The 16,910-nt window shown below is 35.7% G+C and overlaps 1 protein-coding gene across 1 annotated transcript in view; it reads right to left on the bottom strand.

Annotated features, from left to right (window-relative positions):
- The window catches only part of MMP16 (matrix metallopeptidase 16), a 166,728-nt gene that overhangs the window by 50,054 nt on the left and 99,764 nt on the right, over nucleotides 1-16,910 (bottom strand). Inside the window, exon 4 of the mRNA XM_041464440.1 lies at nucleotides 16,528-16,832. Coding sequence (XP_041320374.1) covers nucleotides 16,528-16,832 — 305 coding nt within the window. The remainder of the gene's footprint in view (nucleotides 1-16,527; nucleotides 16,833-16,910) is intronic.

Genomic DNA, 16,910 nt, shown 5'->3' with positions numbered 1-16,910 from the left:
AACAAAAATCCCCAAACATTGCATTCAGTGTCTGACTGTCCCTCTGGATTTAGTTATTTCCACCTCATGCAATGCAACTTGTAGCCATCAGGGGAGCCATTAAGTGTGCCAAAGGCAGAGCAGTCCTTGAGCAAATGAATAAGGGGGAAGGGAGAAGGTCACAGGAAAGAACTGGGAGAATAATATTCTTGCCTGGGGTGACAATGATTTAACAGGGAACATATTTTCTACTCATAGCCAAATAGCCCATTATTCATAACAATTTCCACCAAGAGTCATAATTGTCTCCAGGGCATCCTGAATTTGAACTGACCCAAATAACTTAGTGCAATTGAAACTCAGGTTTAAACCAGCCCAAGATGAGCTGTCTGAGTCCAGTACAGGTATGGCCTTATTACTATCTGAGTTTCCATCCTTTTTGCTTTGCATACGATTAGATTTCTCTAATTAGGCAACAATTATTCAGTGCCTCTGCTTTAGGGAGCAGACTTGCCCTGAGTACCTCAAAGTTACTGTAAAAAGCTCCTGAGAGTGCAGGACAACCTTCTGTAAGTCTTGCTCTTTTTCTCAAGTCTGCACAGAAGTGTATTTGTGACTGCAAGGTCAATGGTAGCCCACCTTCAATTCCTTGGTCAGTGCTCAGAATAAGCTGAAGAAGCATAAAAACAAGTGAGCATTCATATTCAGGATAGCCTTGTTATCCTATCAATACTGGGGAGTTTTTACATTTTCAGTTGCCACCGTTGAAGGAGAGAGTCCCAAATCATTTTGTATTTCAGTATACATTATCCAAGTAGGACATATTTCAGTCCACATGGCAAAATGAAGTACCATCACACACTTCAACAAGTCATAACAGAGTTAAAATGCATATGACTACAGTGGTTTTTAAAGCAAATGTTGCCACTGAGGATATACAATGGTGTGTATTCATTGTCATAGACTCAGTTGCATCTTGTTGTATACCCACAGAGCAGTAGAAAAATATTGGAAAATATATTTCACAAGTCCAAAACTTGTGTGTCTCTATTCTTGTCTTCCCCATTAGCATGGAGATTTGGAATAGAATGGCTGTAAGCTCAAAAAGTTTGTGATTGTTTTTTTATTTTATCTCCAGTTTGATTTCACAAGGGAAGAAAAAAAGATACCATGTGTAAAGAACTAAGATAAAATTATTATTTTTATACTGACACTTTTCTCTGAGGCTATAAACTATTTTAGGCGCTAAATCTGCCTGACTTTACAAACTGCCCAAGCTCCAGAATATAAATATGTATTAATATATCAAATATTCAACAGCCAGCAGTGTGGAGCATGTTGTATGGGGAAACCTTTCCCTGTAGCTAATATATACACTATTTTTCACATCTACAGATAAACAAAGCTAATATGTTTGTCCACAGTAAGCTATTAAGAAAACCCAGCTTTGAAGATAATAATTTCCATTTTAAATGGTATGTGAGTTCAATTTATAAAAGCAATTACTTAATGGCTTAACATGTGACCTCAATTTTGAAGACTTTTCCATCCCAAGGAAAAGAAAAAGAAACCCTAGAAACTGAATTTCAAGTTACAAACAATTGTAAAAATACAAAGATGTTTTATGCATAGACATACACTTTTACTTCCAAAGACTATTTTATTTCATTTTTCGTGATGTAGATGGATGTTTTCTAATTAAATTCACATCAAACTGAAATTTAAATCTGCACAAGACTTCTATTGTCGACCTATTACAACAAGACAGTATCTCAAAGGCAAACCTACAATTAATCAGAAATAGTACATACACACAAAATACCCATTGCTTTCGGTTCGATGTATGTAGAAGTTTCATTTTCATTATTCTGTTCCTTTGTACCACCTGATGCATTCAAACAGCTGAAGTGCTACAAACTGTAGAGTAAGAATCTTACTCTGTATAGCATACAAAAAAAAAAAAAAAAGAAATCTTTGTTACCTCTATTATTATTATCCTTTCCAGACAGGACAGAATTTTGAAGATGCTATTTCAACAGTCAGTCATAAAAGCAAATTCTTTCTCTCTCTGACCTTATTACAATAGAGCAGAACTGAGCAAATATATTACGTATGCACTTACATAAGCACCATATATGTATATGTGTATATATATGCCATATTAAGACTATACATGGGCCTAAATATAAATTATAGGAATACTCTTACCCAAATAAAGGTGCTACATTTTCCAGTCTAAGAAATCATATATAGCTGCTTGACATTATCTCAGACTTCTGCCATTGGCACTAAAATTTGGTAGCCTGGTGTTTATTTTGGAAAGAGAGTTTTGCTAAAAGATGGATGGAGCACCCTTGAAAAATGAAGAACAAAACTAATTTTTTGTAATTTTAAATAAAAATGTATATATAGAGTATATCCACTTTCTGCATGAACTGCACTTATCTATTTTTTACACACTTTATTTTAAACAATACTTTTTCATTTATATATATATATATATATATATTTAGGCTTTTTCATTGTCACAAAATACAGTGACATAAAAATGTCTTCTTTCATCCTATTAATGCATAAAATGCATAATAAACTCCTTTCCAGTAGGCTACATGAGATATATATATATATATATATATATATGTGTGTGTGTGCATATATATATATGTGTGTGTGTATATATATATCTATATATATATATATATATATATGCAGACAGGACAGGAGGTACAGACAGTTTGTTATATACAAAGTCTGTTCTAATTACAAAGTCTATAATTTAGAATATCTACATCCATTTGTGTATATTTTTGATAAACTATTCTATTTTAAAAAGATAACAGATTAGTGTGAAAATCAAAATTGCTTTCTTGAATTTTGACAGGACCACATTACTACAGAGCAAGGCTGTCATCAGGTGGCTCAGATCATTGATGAGATATGATGAGAACATTTGAGTTTAGTGGCCTGTGAGTCTATCCTGGCAGTACTGTACTGTTTCTGCATATTTTGGGAATAATTTAGAAGAAGTCAGAAGCCCACCTTCTTTTATAACACATATCAGCCTGTACTTAAGAAGGCAAAGACATGCAAAAGACAAGAATTTCTGACTTACTCCTTAGATCTGCTACCAACCATATTCTACAACTTTTAGTAAATTGCTATAAATAGGTGGAATTAATTACTTTAGGTATTCTTAAATTTCTTTCTATAAAAAGCATGGATATAAGAATATTTCCACTTTTTTTTCTCACAGTTTAAATCAGTAGTACTGAAACAATTTGCAAACCATTCTGACTAGTGAATCAATACCAACTTCCCCAAAGAGAGATAAGTGAAGCAACTAGAGATGATCCTAGGGGAGGCAGAGAAGATATGAGAGCTTGCTTCAGTGTGATGGTATGTGTTCTTTCTGAAAGTATGATGCTTATGGCTTTATATCATGCTTTGAGGAAACCCTGCTGTGACAGGAAATCTAGCAAGCTAAACAAATTCCTACATTTGTGCTGAATCTCTAGCTGCTGGGATCAACTTCTTCATCACTCAGGTCCACTCCTGAATTTTTATATTGTTCTCAGATTGCATTTTCATTATACTAGTAATAAAGCCATATTGATGAACAGAATGAAAAATAATATTTTGGGTGTTTTCATGGTTGTATTTAGACAATGACTATCTTAAATATAGTTTACTTTTAATGGAACTTTGCATTTTGCTATAAAATGTCTTCATATTACAAATGCTGCAAATACTGTAATAGCGTTACATATTGACACTCTTTCCTGTATTTTCTTTGTTTCTGTTTTTATTTTGTAGTGGAAAAAATAAGCTAGAGAAGTACTTAAAACTGCTTTCTGACGGCTGTGAAAATGAACACATGCTGGAATTGAAGATTTGGATATGCACTTGAGAAGAGCATGTAACACACAGTTCTCATCTAACCTCCATGTCTGGTCCCTGTGAGTCACTCATGTGAAGGGAATGCACGTCTTTCTACCACTCCTAAGTGGCACTTTGGGTGAGAATTAATGCAGGAGAACCTTAATTGTGCATGAGGCTGTACTAAAATCGAACCCTTGTCCTGACAAAAAAATTGTAGGGTTTGTCTCTAAGCCACTCAGCTGAAGTGCAGGTTTGTTAACACGGTGGCTTCTTTTGTTTTATTTTTATTCATTTACCCCTATGTTCTTTGTGTCCTTCTGTACAGAAATATTTGTAAATGCTAGGAGGAAGGTCAAAGTCATACTGCAAATATTCACAATAGATGTAATCTGTCATGGGGCAGAAATCATAGAAGCGTAGAATGATTTGGGTTGGAAGGGACCTTGAAGACCATTCAGTTCCAACCCTCCTGCCATGGGCAGGGACACCTTCCACTAGACCAGGTTGCTCAGAGCCTCATCTAGCCTGGCCTTAAACACTTCCAGGGACATCCACAGTTCCTCTGGAACTGTTCTAGCATCTCACCACCTTTTAGAAATCTGAAAGAGTGCTAGAGATCACTGAAATCCCCTCAATAGATTGCACACATAATTTAATTTATGTGTAAATCTTGTATTGGCTAAATTTTTGTTTGATAAATTTTTTACCCTGTACCAGTAAACTACTGAGAGTAATTATAATAACCTCTAAATTAGCTCACATTAAACCCACCAAAACCAGGTCATTATTTTCATTAGCGTATCATTGTATCTTAACACAGACACAAGACTTTGAGAATTTTTAAACAGTGGTTTGACAACAACATAGTGGTTTGAATATATATATATATATATATATATATATATATATATATATATATATATGTAAAGTTTTTATATGAACAATTCTTCCTTCACTGTCACTTGGTTTTTTTAAATTCACATTAAGGAAAAAAAAAAAAAGGCAAAATGGATTTATCCATGGTTTGGGTCTTTTTCATCAAACTGATGATAAAAAAGTGGGAATTTTGAATCCTAATTGGCAAAGTGATTAGAAGAAAAAAAAATCATTACAAGTTCTCTGATTTGAAAAGAAGACAAGTTTTCTAAGAAGTCTGCAGACTTCAAAGAGAAGCCTGATCCAAGTGTGCACCATATTTTAAACTGAGACAACTTCAGACTGGGGATCGTGTATACAGAGAAAGTGACAGAAAGAAAAATCTGCTACTTAGGTCTTAGTTTGTTAAAATTTACTTATATGAAATGCTCTGATCTATTGGAGAATGTGCTGCTAAGATCCTAGGATTCTACATCCATACAGCTGTATGCCCCTCTAGCTAGAGGGACCACTGCAAGCCTCTCCAGAACACGGGGAATACGGTCAGTTCACACTAGTGACTCTTGGAGCTTGTTGGCATGGAGATGACTGGGCCCCTGCCATGGAGGGGCAGCCTCCAGGTACCAGGTTGCAGGGGGCAGAGCAAAGGGTGCTGGAGAGGACAAGATGGTCAGGCAGCCCAGTCATCCTCCTGAACCTCCCAGCAGAAGGAAGCCTATGCAAGAATTTGCTTAGAGACGAAGATGAAGGCAGGGTTTGTTGCCTCTGGCAAAGTTCAGGAGAGATTGGACATGAGAATGTAGGCCAGGGCAGAAGTCAAGCCTAGAACTTCCTGTTCTCTGAATTAGAAGCTCAGCAGGACTGCAGCCTGGGGCAACAGCAGTTGGCCCCAGCAGGAAGAATGGACAGGGCCATCCATGTCTGATGGCTCTCAGACCAGAGCTTCCACAGTCAGGAAGGTTGGGACCAAATCTCCGCACCTCTGCAAGCTACTATGACTAGCCCTGCCAGCATCAAAAGTGATGATTAAAAACAAAAAACAGCTAAGGAGTGACTGTTGATTATATATGTATTTTATTTACTACCTCTCCCTGAAGCTCAGGCCTTACTACTTTTGCTGTTTCTGCTAGCACTGCCAGCTGGAGCACAGCTAACAACCATGTCTTTACTGGATCTTCAGCTTCCTGAATAATTCCATTTCCTCATACTAACATAATACCAATTTTTAAACAGCATCACAAGAAAGGTGCTCTGTATGATTCTTAGAAATGGAAAACTAAAAGTATGTTTACACATTACCATGCTACCAACTCTGCATTCAAAATTTCAGAGGTGCAACACACCTGTGAATTACGATATTCAGACCAGTACGAGTGTTTGTCTTCCCAAACTGAGGGGCAGGGAACAGCCTATGCCTGCAACTACCCTCCCTGACTGCTATGCTGAGCTGCTCCCAAAAGAGCCATCTCTGGGAGTGGGACAGATTTCTTTTGACCCCAGTTGATGCTGCTATTTTGAAGCTCTTATCACTACAGTTCTCCTCTAATCCGAAACGGCACGATTCAACATCACTAGTGCAAGTTATCTAGCTACTCAACACTCTACCACAAAAATCTCTACCTGCACCTCTCACAGCAAGAGATGAGAAACAGTTATTTCAGAACATGATTCATCTAGTTTGTTTTAGACACCTACTTCAGGATGCAACAAACCTTACTCAGGAAGGCAATATATCTCTCCTATAACTCTAAAGGGACTCCATGAGATTAACTAAGACATAAACATCAACATATGGTCAGATTAATTCCACTCCCTCAAGTCTTCTGGCTTTTGACTTAGGTCTTTTCTTTTAAGTCACTGGCAAAACATTAATTAAAGAAGTACAGGACATGGACTTAAGTAATATATGTACAAACCCAGGAAGTACTTATCATAGGCTGACTTGAAGGAGAGACTTAAATCTTAAAAAAACCAAAACAACCAGACAAAAAATATCTGGCACAAAAAGTGTTGCTTTTTAAACTTATCTGGGTTTATTTTTTTTTCCCCTGCGTTCATCTTTTTCCACAACCTAATGTTTTAGCTGTATATATTTCCAGCTATTGGTGTTACCAGTTCAGCACTTTTTGGAACCCAAACTGTTAGGAAGAATTCTAAATATAGATAAAACCATTTTGGCCTCAAAAACAAATATTTTGGGAATTTTGAAGTGAAGAATTGTCAGGAAAAGTACAAATTATACTCTAGACTTGAGAATGCTATTGTAGAAAATCTTTCATTAGTTAATTATATATTATTCTTAAAATTCAGATACAATATTATCTTATATTTTAGGGTTATCTACATATTTCTAATTTTTCAATATGCATTACATTTCTGGTTAATAAATAAATATGTAATTAAATATGTAATTACTGTAAAATTCTTGTCTTGTTCTCTCAGGAAACCATGACAACATCCATATTAATTGGCAACATGATTTTTCAGGTTCTGTTTGCCCCTAAAAAGGCAGGGGAAATTAGATGGCAATGCAGTAATAATATTCTATAGAGCATCTTTGGTATTTCCTAAATCTGCTATCTTGAAGGAAAAGTCTCCATTAAGTGGCCCTAGCAACAAATAGAGACTTGAGAAAACCTGGATCCCATGAGAGTTGGAATGCTAAGCCTGATGCTTGCTTTAGATGACTGAAATGTCACTTTCTGTCTAAAGGGAGAATTTTGGGTTAATAGATAATGCCTCTTTCCTAATTATTGCTTCTAGGAGACCAGACTGAAAAGAAAATTAAATAATTTCAAGCCATTCATTCATTAATTGATTTTTCAGTTGTAAACTTATTTGCAATAATAAGGGGAATTTTGTCCCTTTTTTTTTTTTTTTTTTTTTTTAACTCAATATATTTGAGATATGGCTTTTCACAAGCTCTCCATAGTAAATAATGTTTCAAGAATGTGAAATTTAGTCTCTGGTGTGAAATCTCATAGCTCATAAGGCAGTTCTTCTATTATTAGCACTACTATTAGTTGGTATTATACATTTTAAAGAAATATTGCCTTATGGTAGGCTGATGGTAAACACTTATAAAATGCATACAGAATAAGAATAAAAAGCAGTGGAACATGTTATTTTTTTCCTTTTTCCCCTATTCTCTAAAACTTTCTGAAACATGTAAGAGTTATATGAAGCTCTCTTAGATTCAGTACTCAAAATCTGCTAAGCTTCTTTCTAAAAGGAGGAAATATTAAGATAGGAGTATTTATTTGTTTGGGTGGTTTTTTTGTATATGTAGTTTTAGGGGGGTTTTTTGTTCATGAGATGTTGTGGGCTCATAAAAACAATCATGAAGAGGCTGGCCCACATTTTATGTTTGCACTCATTAAAGATAAATCTATTTGCCTGAACAAAAATGGCTTCCCAATGGTCTTTTCTCATATACTGCAGGGGGAAAATGAGAAAGATAATAAGAGAGAATGAAGCCAAATACTCCAACACGGCTGGTTTCAACTTATTAATCACTTCAACAAACATTTTTCAGCTAAATTTCCCCATGTAAATTCTGTTCTCCTAATACTCGTATGAGGGTCTGATTAAATTAATCCATTTTGGTAGATAAACTTGACTTAATTGTTACATAAACAGTTGTTTGAGACAATGACATCTTTAAAATTAAAAAAAAAAAAAAAGGGCAGGGTTTTTTTCAGTGCTTGTAGGTGCAAATGCTGCCAAAATTGTCTGCAAGGACCCATGCTGCCTTTCAGCTAGATGTTTCCTTGGCAGCAGAGTCGATGTAACAGACAATGTGAACTTTCCTCATTTATTTCCATGCAAAGTCAGCCAGATCCGCTTTAACACTTTTCATTAGCAGTTTAAGATGGGCTGGCTGATCGCAAACCGAGGCAGATGGCAAACGCAAGCAAGCAAGCAAATTCTGCTGGCCCTGGTATGTGGGAAATAACCTCCAGTTGCAGTTTGAATGGATAGCTGAGTTTGCAACTTCCCTAACTACTCCACAAAGGATTGCAAAGATCTGTGTTTACCTACGCCACGATGGAAGCAATATGGAACTCAGTGCCTCGATCTGTGCTGCCTTTTTGCTTCCAAGCCTGCATCAGGACCGTCTCTAGCAATTACACTACACTTTAAATATCACCTTGCTTCTATTGACATGAAAAGAATGATGTAAGATGTGCATCTTGGTCTACAATCCCCTGCTTTAATTAAGAATATCACAAAGTCAATTTTCTTAACACATTTCTCAGCCTCTCTTTCAGTTTGCATAATAGGGCATACAGAAATTCTAGGCCAAGAAGGAAGCTGAGAGTAAGATATTACACACTGAGAGCCCCTGGGATGTATTAAAAGCATCTAGTCAAACACACATCTAGAACGTGGGGCTGGATTCATCCACAAGACTGCTTTCACTGACTGCCAGTTTTAAACAGATTTCCCTTTTAAAAACGTGCAAATGAAATGCTTTCCTTGGAGCCAAAAGGGTGTTCCACTAAAGCAAAATCCTCCCCAAAAATCATAAAAATGACGTGAGTACTTTGCCAACAGTTACCATTTTCCATCATCTGGCTTCCAGCAGACAGATCCTCTTCTATCTGCAGATCCTACGTCCAATCACTGAATCCTCACAAGCAGCCAGGACCATTTTTGATTTTTTGATCATTTCCCATCTCTTCAATAGCTGAAAAGGATTTTTCTGTTCTCCAGTGCAGCTTTGCAAACCATGATAATATTTTCAAGGATACTTTTTGTGCATCAGATGCTGGATATCTGAGAGTTAAGATTTTAGGTACGATCTTGGACTGACTGGATATGGGACAGGTGCACATCAGCAAGTATAATCCAGGAAAGTTTGGAAAGCTTGAGGACAGAGGATGTTCTAGCAGCACAAAATGCACTTACTGATTAGGGAAAGACTGGTTTCTTTTTAAATACTGAAAGTGTTGTGGTTTAGTGACAGAAAGTAATATTTGTGTTAATTGATTTCTGAATTAAATTGTATTTCAGTGAAAATTATGAAATTAAAAGAAGCAATCATTATTCAATATGCCTGCAACTTGCAGCTCCTTGAAATATTATCCTAGCGTCTTCAATGTTGTGTAATATTATAAATGCAATAGTTGGGTTTTGTCATCTTTTATAATATTGCTAATTCTCTCATTTTGCACTCAAATAGTTTCAATTTAAATGGAAGTTATACTACCTTAACCTTATAATTGTATATAAACAAGGCTGCAGTTCCACAGTCTCAGTCTCTTTATCCTGTAAACAAGATATGACAGAGGCCTATAAAATATGAATGGAATAGATAAAATTATTAGAAAACTACTTCCTTACAATTTGGGCATTCATCTGTCTGAAAAAAAAAATCAGAAAGAAGAAGTCTTTCATGTCTGCTTAAACTACAGGACATATTGTCACAGGATGTTGTGGATACCAAATGCTTACGTGAGTTCAAAAAGAGATTACACTGATTAATGAAAGGAAATCCCTCATAGGCTACTAAACACAAAAATGTGGCCTGTGCCTCAGAAATTCAATGAGCCACAGATTACTGGAAGCTAAGAGGGAATATGCTGGGGTTTTACTGCCATATGTTTACCCTGCTCTTATTCTCTTCTTTAGATATCTGTTAATAGCTATTAACTGGAAATAGGATATTTTGTAGGATAACCTTTGATCTGAACCTACTTTCACAATTCCCTATTTACAAGCACATACACAAGTACTATAAAATAAAAATTCAAATAAGATATTAGTTTTCTACATAGTTATCCTAGTGCAGAACTATAAAATAAGCATTTGAAAACTGGAAGGTTACACTGCTTTGTTACAGATCAAATTTGATATTGATAATTGCTTATTAAAAAAAATATATAATCAATTAAAAGCACTATGTTTTATGAAGTTAAAGCTATGTTAACATTGTAATACAGAGCTTCCTTTGATCTGAAATGCTTGGCTTCCTTTATACCAAGCCACAGCATGAGCACTGTTCAAGACACAGAGCTCCCTTAGGAGATGGTTTTCACAACTCCACTGGTTCATATTTCCAATAGCATATATCTCCTGCACTGTGTCAACCACACTGGCAGCCAAAAGAAATTTAGTACAAGTTGATCTATGTAGTTCAGAGATCAGGATTTTCATAAATTTTTCTTGGCTGCTAGCACAGTGCCCACAGCAGAATCTATGCACTAACTGGAGTCTAAGTACATTACACAGGACACTGTATTTGCATCAGCTCCAAGAAGCTTTTACTTGGCAATCTACAAACAGCATGGTACAAAGTGACAGGTTTCTTTGCTTGTTTTCTAGTTATTGCCTGCAAACTTGAATAATTTTTTGAATGCTGGAGAATTAACAAAAAAAAAAAAAAAAACAACAAAAGTGAATTCTTTAATTTTAAGTTTGTTTTCCCAAAGAGGGAGCTTTATGTAGACACAAGTTACAAAATATCCCACATGTATGTAAGTACTTAGCAGTAATATTCTCCTTACATGTCACTGTACAATAAAACAATCTATTACTTCTGTAAGGCAGTTCCACTTGGTATTATTTATCATATGCTCTTTGATGAAAGAACTATTTTCTGCAGAATTTCAGTATGGTACACTGTCTACCTTGGTAAATTTTCTACAGAGGTAAAAAATAGTGTATTTTAGTTTGACTTCTATTTCTCTTGCTGATATGAAGATAACAGTATCAAATTACCACTACTGATCTACTGTGTTTATGAACACTTAGTTTTTGCCAAATATTTTCTGCTGCTGGAAGACACAGTTCTGTGGTCACATTTTATCCAGTAATTGGTACATTACATATCATGTCTAATGTGCTTGAAAGCTAAGCTCCCAAGAAATCCTTGTTTTCCTCAAGCACTTCTTCTAAATCTTGCCCTTTTTTAAAAAGCTGCACTTGTGCAAGTAGGTCAATCTTAAATTAATCTAGTTAAATGTAGTGCACTCTCAATTTAAACTGGTTTAACACTCCCTTAAATAGGTTTAGATGCATTCAGTGATTTCCCAGAAAAAAATAACAGCTTTAAAAAAGGTTTAAACTAACTTAAGTACATGTAGACAGACAAATGTGAAATAAATTTTGATAAACCAGTGCAATAATGCTAATAAGATGCCCCTTTCAGACTTGGTACAGAAAAACAGGACGTAAGACAGGATTTTTCTTCAAGCTGCTAGAAAATTTACAGAGACAGTACCTATCTGAGATGCTGCCTTGCAGTGACTTTGAATTTCATCACAGTCATTTGAAATATTGCCATCGAAGAAAATACTTGAAAAATTTTTTTTTTGCGGGTTTTGACAGTACAATATCTCCAAAGTACTGCCACTCCTAGGAAGAAGTCATTGTCACTTCCTAGATTTAATACATCATTCATTGTCCATAATTTTTTAATTTAAAAACAATGAGTGGATATATATCACCTAAATGGATTAGAGTCATGGGAAAAAGGAAATCCCTCCCTAATCTCAAGGCTGGTATATTAAGATTTCTTCCTCTTTCTTTTTTCTTCACTGTTTTTTTGTTTGTTTGTTTTGTTTACAGTTTTTAAGTTCAAAAGAAAATAAGGATTTAATTTTTTTACTAATAAGTGATGATTTTTCAGCTATCTACTCATGCAGTATGATTTTAATTTCCTGTTTATCCCTTTACATTTTTACATCTTTAAGTGCACATATTGTGAAACATTTTCCTGTAAAATCCCATCCATTTTGATTTGCTGTTCCTGAAGAGTGTTTCTTCTACTTCTGTATTTGCCAAGCACTACCAGAATAACTGAGTTTTAATTGAGACTGCCTAGGAGCGCAAGATACTTCGTAAAGTGCATGAAAAAACCATCCTGTTCCAAATAATTTAAAGAGCTACGGCTCTTATCTCACCTGAAGTCTAGATAGGCAGATCATAAAGGAAATGGAGTCTACTGTAAGTGAAACAGCCTACTCCCATGGGAACTTGAAAAGTAGTTTTGCTAAATGTGAAACTAGAAGATGGGAGCTGACTAAAGGACGTCTACAGTCCAATACACACACTTTGTATAAAGTGTTGAAAGAATAGTGTTCCCTTTCCTTATCCAAAAAAAAAAAAAAAAAAAAAAGAAAGGAAAAAAAGAAAGGAAAAAAAGAAAAGCGCAGTATCTCCCTCATTCCCTGGCAAAAGAAATTCTGTCCTTGTTTCCAAAAAAAAAAGAAAGGAAAAAAAGAAAAGCACAGTATCTCCCTCATTCCCTGGCAAAAGAAATTCTGTCCTTGTTTCCGCTGCTTGCCTATGATGCTAAGTCTATTGTCCTTCTTTCTGACAATATTTCTAGGATCACCTGCAGTACCAGGGATGGAAATTCAGAGAAAAGACCTCCACAGCTCAGCTGGAGCTGAGGTACCAGCTGTAGTCTGCTTACAGGGTATTATGAAAGCAAAGAAATATATTCTTGTATAAGCCTGTAGAAAGCCCGCAAGTGTAAAATTGTATGACAGGAGGGTTTTTTTCCTGAGTGATGGGCCCATTAGTCTTTACTCCTACAAAAGCTCATTCATTCTTCAGGATGAAGGAGGAGTCAAAGCACAAATCTCTTCACAGAACACGATTGATAAGAACATACCATTGAAGTGAGAACAAAGGAAAGCAGCAATGAGCTGGAGATGGTGTATTTCTATTGCAACTGTCCTTGGAGTCTAGAGTATGATTAAATGAAAGAAAAATACAAGAAAATTGACAAAATGTGATAAGAAAAAAACCCACCAAATCAACCAAAAACCTGAAGTATGAAGACACTGCAATTAAGTAGTCAGAATAAATTGCTGTAGTAATTAACTATAATCAGAACACTGATTTTGTATTTGATCCCTTATTTGGAATGAAAATTACTTTAGAAAAGACAACAGTTTATGAAAGCGATTCATTAAGTTGCCTGTCTTTTCTGAGGTAGATGACATATAAACTGTTTTCATTAGAACAGTACAAGGGGAAGAATGAGGCTGGGATTTTTCAAAAGGACCTTATTTTTGCATTCTTGCTACTAAGCAAACAAGTTGCTCTGTGTTTTTGAATCTCTCTGGGATACTGGAATAGGAATGAGAGAAAATCAGCCCCTTGGGGTGAGAGTTAGTTTAAAAATAAAAATAAATCATCAAATCTTTTTCCCATTCTACCAGATTTCAGATAATACCACAAGAAGGTGACTATTGGACTATTGGAGCAATGAATCTTAAAACTGACACTCACCTGGGAAAAATGACTCATATCTAAGATTACATATATATTTTTCAACCTTCTGCTTTTCCGTGTTTTGAGACTCAGCTCAAAATGATAGGAAGCCTAAGAGAGCTGTAAGTCTTTCTTTCCTGTCAATCCCAAATAGTGTGCTCATCTTTTTTTCCCCCTGGAAATTTTTCCCAGACACAAAAAAACCACCAAAAAACCGAAAAAACAAACCAAACCAAACAACAACAAAGCAAAACAAACAAAAAACCCCCAAGCCAAATACAAACACAAAAAAAAAAAAAAAAAAAAAAAAAACCCCAAACCTGACAACAGCAACAACCACAACCAAACACCCAAACAAAACCAAAAAACCCCAAAACCAGCATGATCTTCCAGGATTCCTAAACACAAGCTAATCAGTAAGACAATGAGGAAACCTGGCCTACCTGACAGCTAAAAGTCACCAATCAAAAAAACAGGTGCCCTGCATTTTCAGATGAAATGTATATCAATTAATGTTTCTAGGGCTACAATGACAGGGAAGTTTTCCCTGGACAACTATGACCTATGATCCACAGTTCCCACCATGTCAACAATGAAACTAACAGTTACCAAATTTCTTCAGACAACTTGCATTGGCAGGATATTTTAAATAACTATCATGTATTTTCAAAAAAATCTTCCATTTTTTACTTTGAGTATTCGATTTTATCAGGAATATGTGTCCCTCAAAAAAGTATATTTAAGCACACCAAAGTACATAAGTTATTAAATTGCCGAAAAAAATTCCAATCATAACTCTTAAACCTTTGTGATATAGGTAGCAAACCTTTTTATTATAAAAGTTCAAAGTTCTAAGATACATAAAATCACAGTTTTAATGATAGCATCAATTTACTTTCCCTTGATTTTTTAAATTAAAATATATTAATACAAGCAATAGCTTTTGAAAACTGCTCTACAAAGCACAAACCTCAAAAGGCCTATAAAGAAATAAGTGCCATTTGGCAATATGAAAATTGTTTAAGTTAAAGAAAAATGAGACAGCCAGAAGTTCATTCACTTTCATACAAGGCGTGGAACTGCTCCAAAAGAGTTATCCCAATTAAACTGACATCCTGACTTCATTGTACATATGCCTGAAGATTTTCCTGAGTGCTTCAAGCAATAGCTCCAAAACCACTGAACATCATGTGCAGTGTTGGTCTCCAACCAACACAAAACTAGACACCTGAAATTCATTTACCCTCACAATGCTGTGACTGACTGTGTACCTGAACTGCACAGAGGACTCCCATCAGAGCTCCTTTGAGTTAAACGTGTGAAGAAGGCAAATATGAGCTGTGCAATACCACAGTTTTTGCTCCAGTAAGAATCTAGGGCTTGTTTCACAAGAATGAAATGTCTTGAACCCATTGCGCAACTGAGGGCTTTTACAGTGCCTTATACAGCCCTGGCTTCAACTGACTCGGGCACAGCAGAAGTATTGCACCAATGAAATAGTCACAGCACCATATTTATTCTCCTAAAATGCTAAATTATGGTTTTGTTTCAGAACCCAATCTACAAATACTGCCACATAAAAAGCTCTGAATTTTACTTGGAGGATCTCAGGTGAGAAGGGGAAAGAAAAGGAATTAGATAAAGCCTCTCATCACTCACAAATTCACTGTAACATTGAAATACAACAGTTCTCTACTTCTTGCCATCTCTATCGTCTTTTGTATGCCAGAAACATCCTATTTGTGCATCTCTGAAGAGATGTCTCAAACTTCATGTAACTGGCTTAGAGGGATCTACCACGAAAACCTGAAGCTGCTTGGAAACAAAAGGTGTCACAGCATCAAACACAGAATATGTCAACAGAAAATCTCTTCTTTGATACTGTTTTGGAGAGATGCTTGGCAATGGCCAGATTTTAGTTGTGAAAAATAAAGGGTATATTTACTCTTTATCTGGTAAATGATAGGTGTGTAAACTGCACTGTGCAGTTATTTATTTGACTATGGGGAATGTACTCCTTAATTAAATTGGACATGTTAAAATCAACAACTGCAAAAGACATTCAGAAGTTTTGGGGAAACACCAATTCTGCTCTTTAAGATTTGCCGTTAAATGCTGCCACTACTTCATCATAGATGCAAACTGAAGACTAGGTTTTATGTCTATTAATATCCACAAAATTGGTGGATAGCTGAAGTTGTTCTTATATCACTGCTAAATATTCCACATTTCGCCTAAACCTAAATAAGCTTGACATGCTAAAAAATGCAAAACTGAAGTAGTCTAAGTAAATATTCACCAGTACAGTGTTTGAATGATCATGAAGTTTCCTAATAAGAATTGAATCTTTTTCAAGCAAAATATGTTTTCGTACTGTATTACAATCAGACAGACACTTTTCAGCCTTGGATTCAAAGAGAGTGATCAACCAAATATATTTCTGAAGTAATGTTAACCAAGGAAAGAAAACCACGTGACTTTAGGAACAGGGGAACAGGGAACAGTTCTGTTAGCTGAAAATTCATGCCATTTATCTATTTTGTTTAAAATTAGGTCTTCTCTTACCATCATGATTGGGATTTCCCAAAGTCCATGGCTCATCTGAGTCAAAATGAGTGTCTCCCCCAATTCCTGGGCCAGGAAAATATGCATGAGCTAAAAATCCTCCCTCCCCATCAAAGGGAGAACTGTCTCCATGAAAACCTGATGCAAAAATGATTGTAATATCCACGTCTCTCTTGCCATTTTCTAATTCAATGTAAGGAACTTCTTCAAATGTTAGAGGAGTTACATTCTGCCACACATCGAAGGCACGGCGAATGGCTTTACGAGTTTCAGCATCACCTACTTTTGGAGTGACGTTCTTTATGCTGAAAGAAACAGAGAAACATTACATAGATTAAATTTGACAGAGTGGTAAGTGACACTGCTAATAACCATTTTCCACT

This window comes from Pyrgilauda ruficollis, unplaced genomic scaffold, assembly GCF_017590135.1.
Source record: "Pyrgilauda ruficollis isolate IOZ18807 unplaced genomic scaffold, ASM1759013v1 scaffold18, whole genome shotgun sequence".
Classification (NCBI taxonomy): domain Eukaryota; kingdom Metazoa; phylum Chordata; class Aves; order Passeriformes; family Passeridae; genus Pyrgilauda; species Pyrgilauda ruficollis.
Note: the sequence above shows the minus strand (reverse complement) of the source record. Positions and strands in the feature narration are given on the sequence as shown.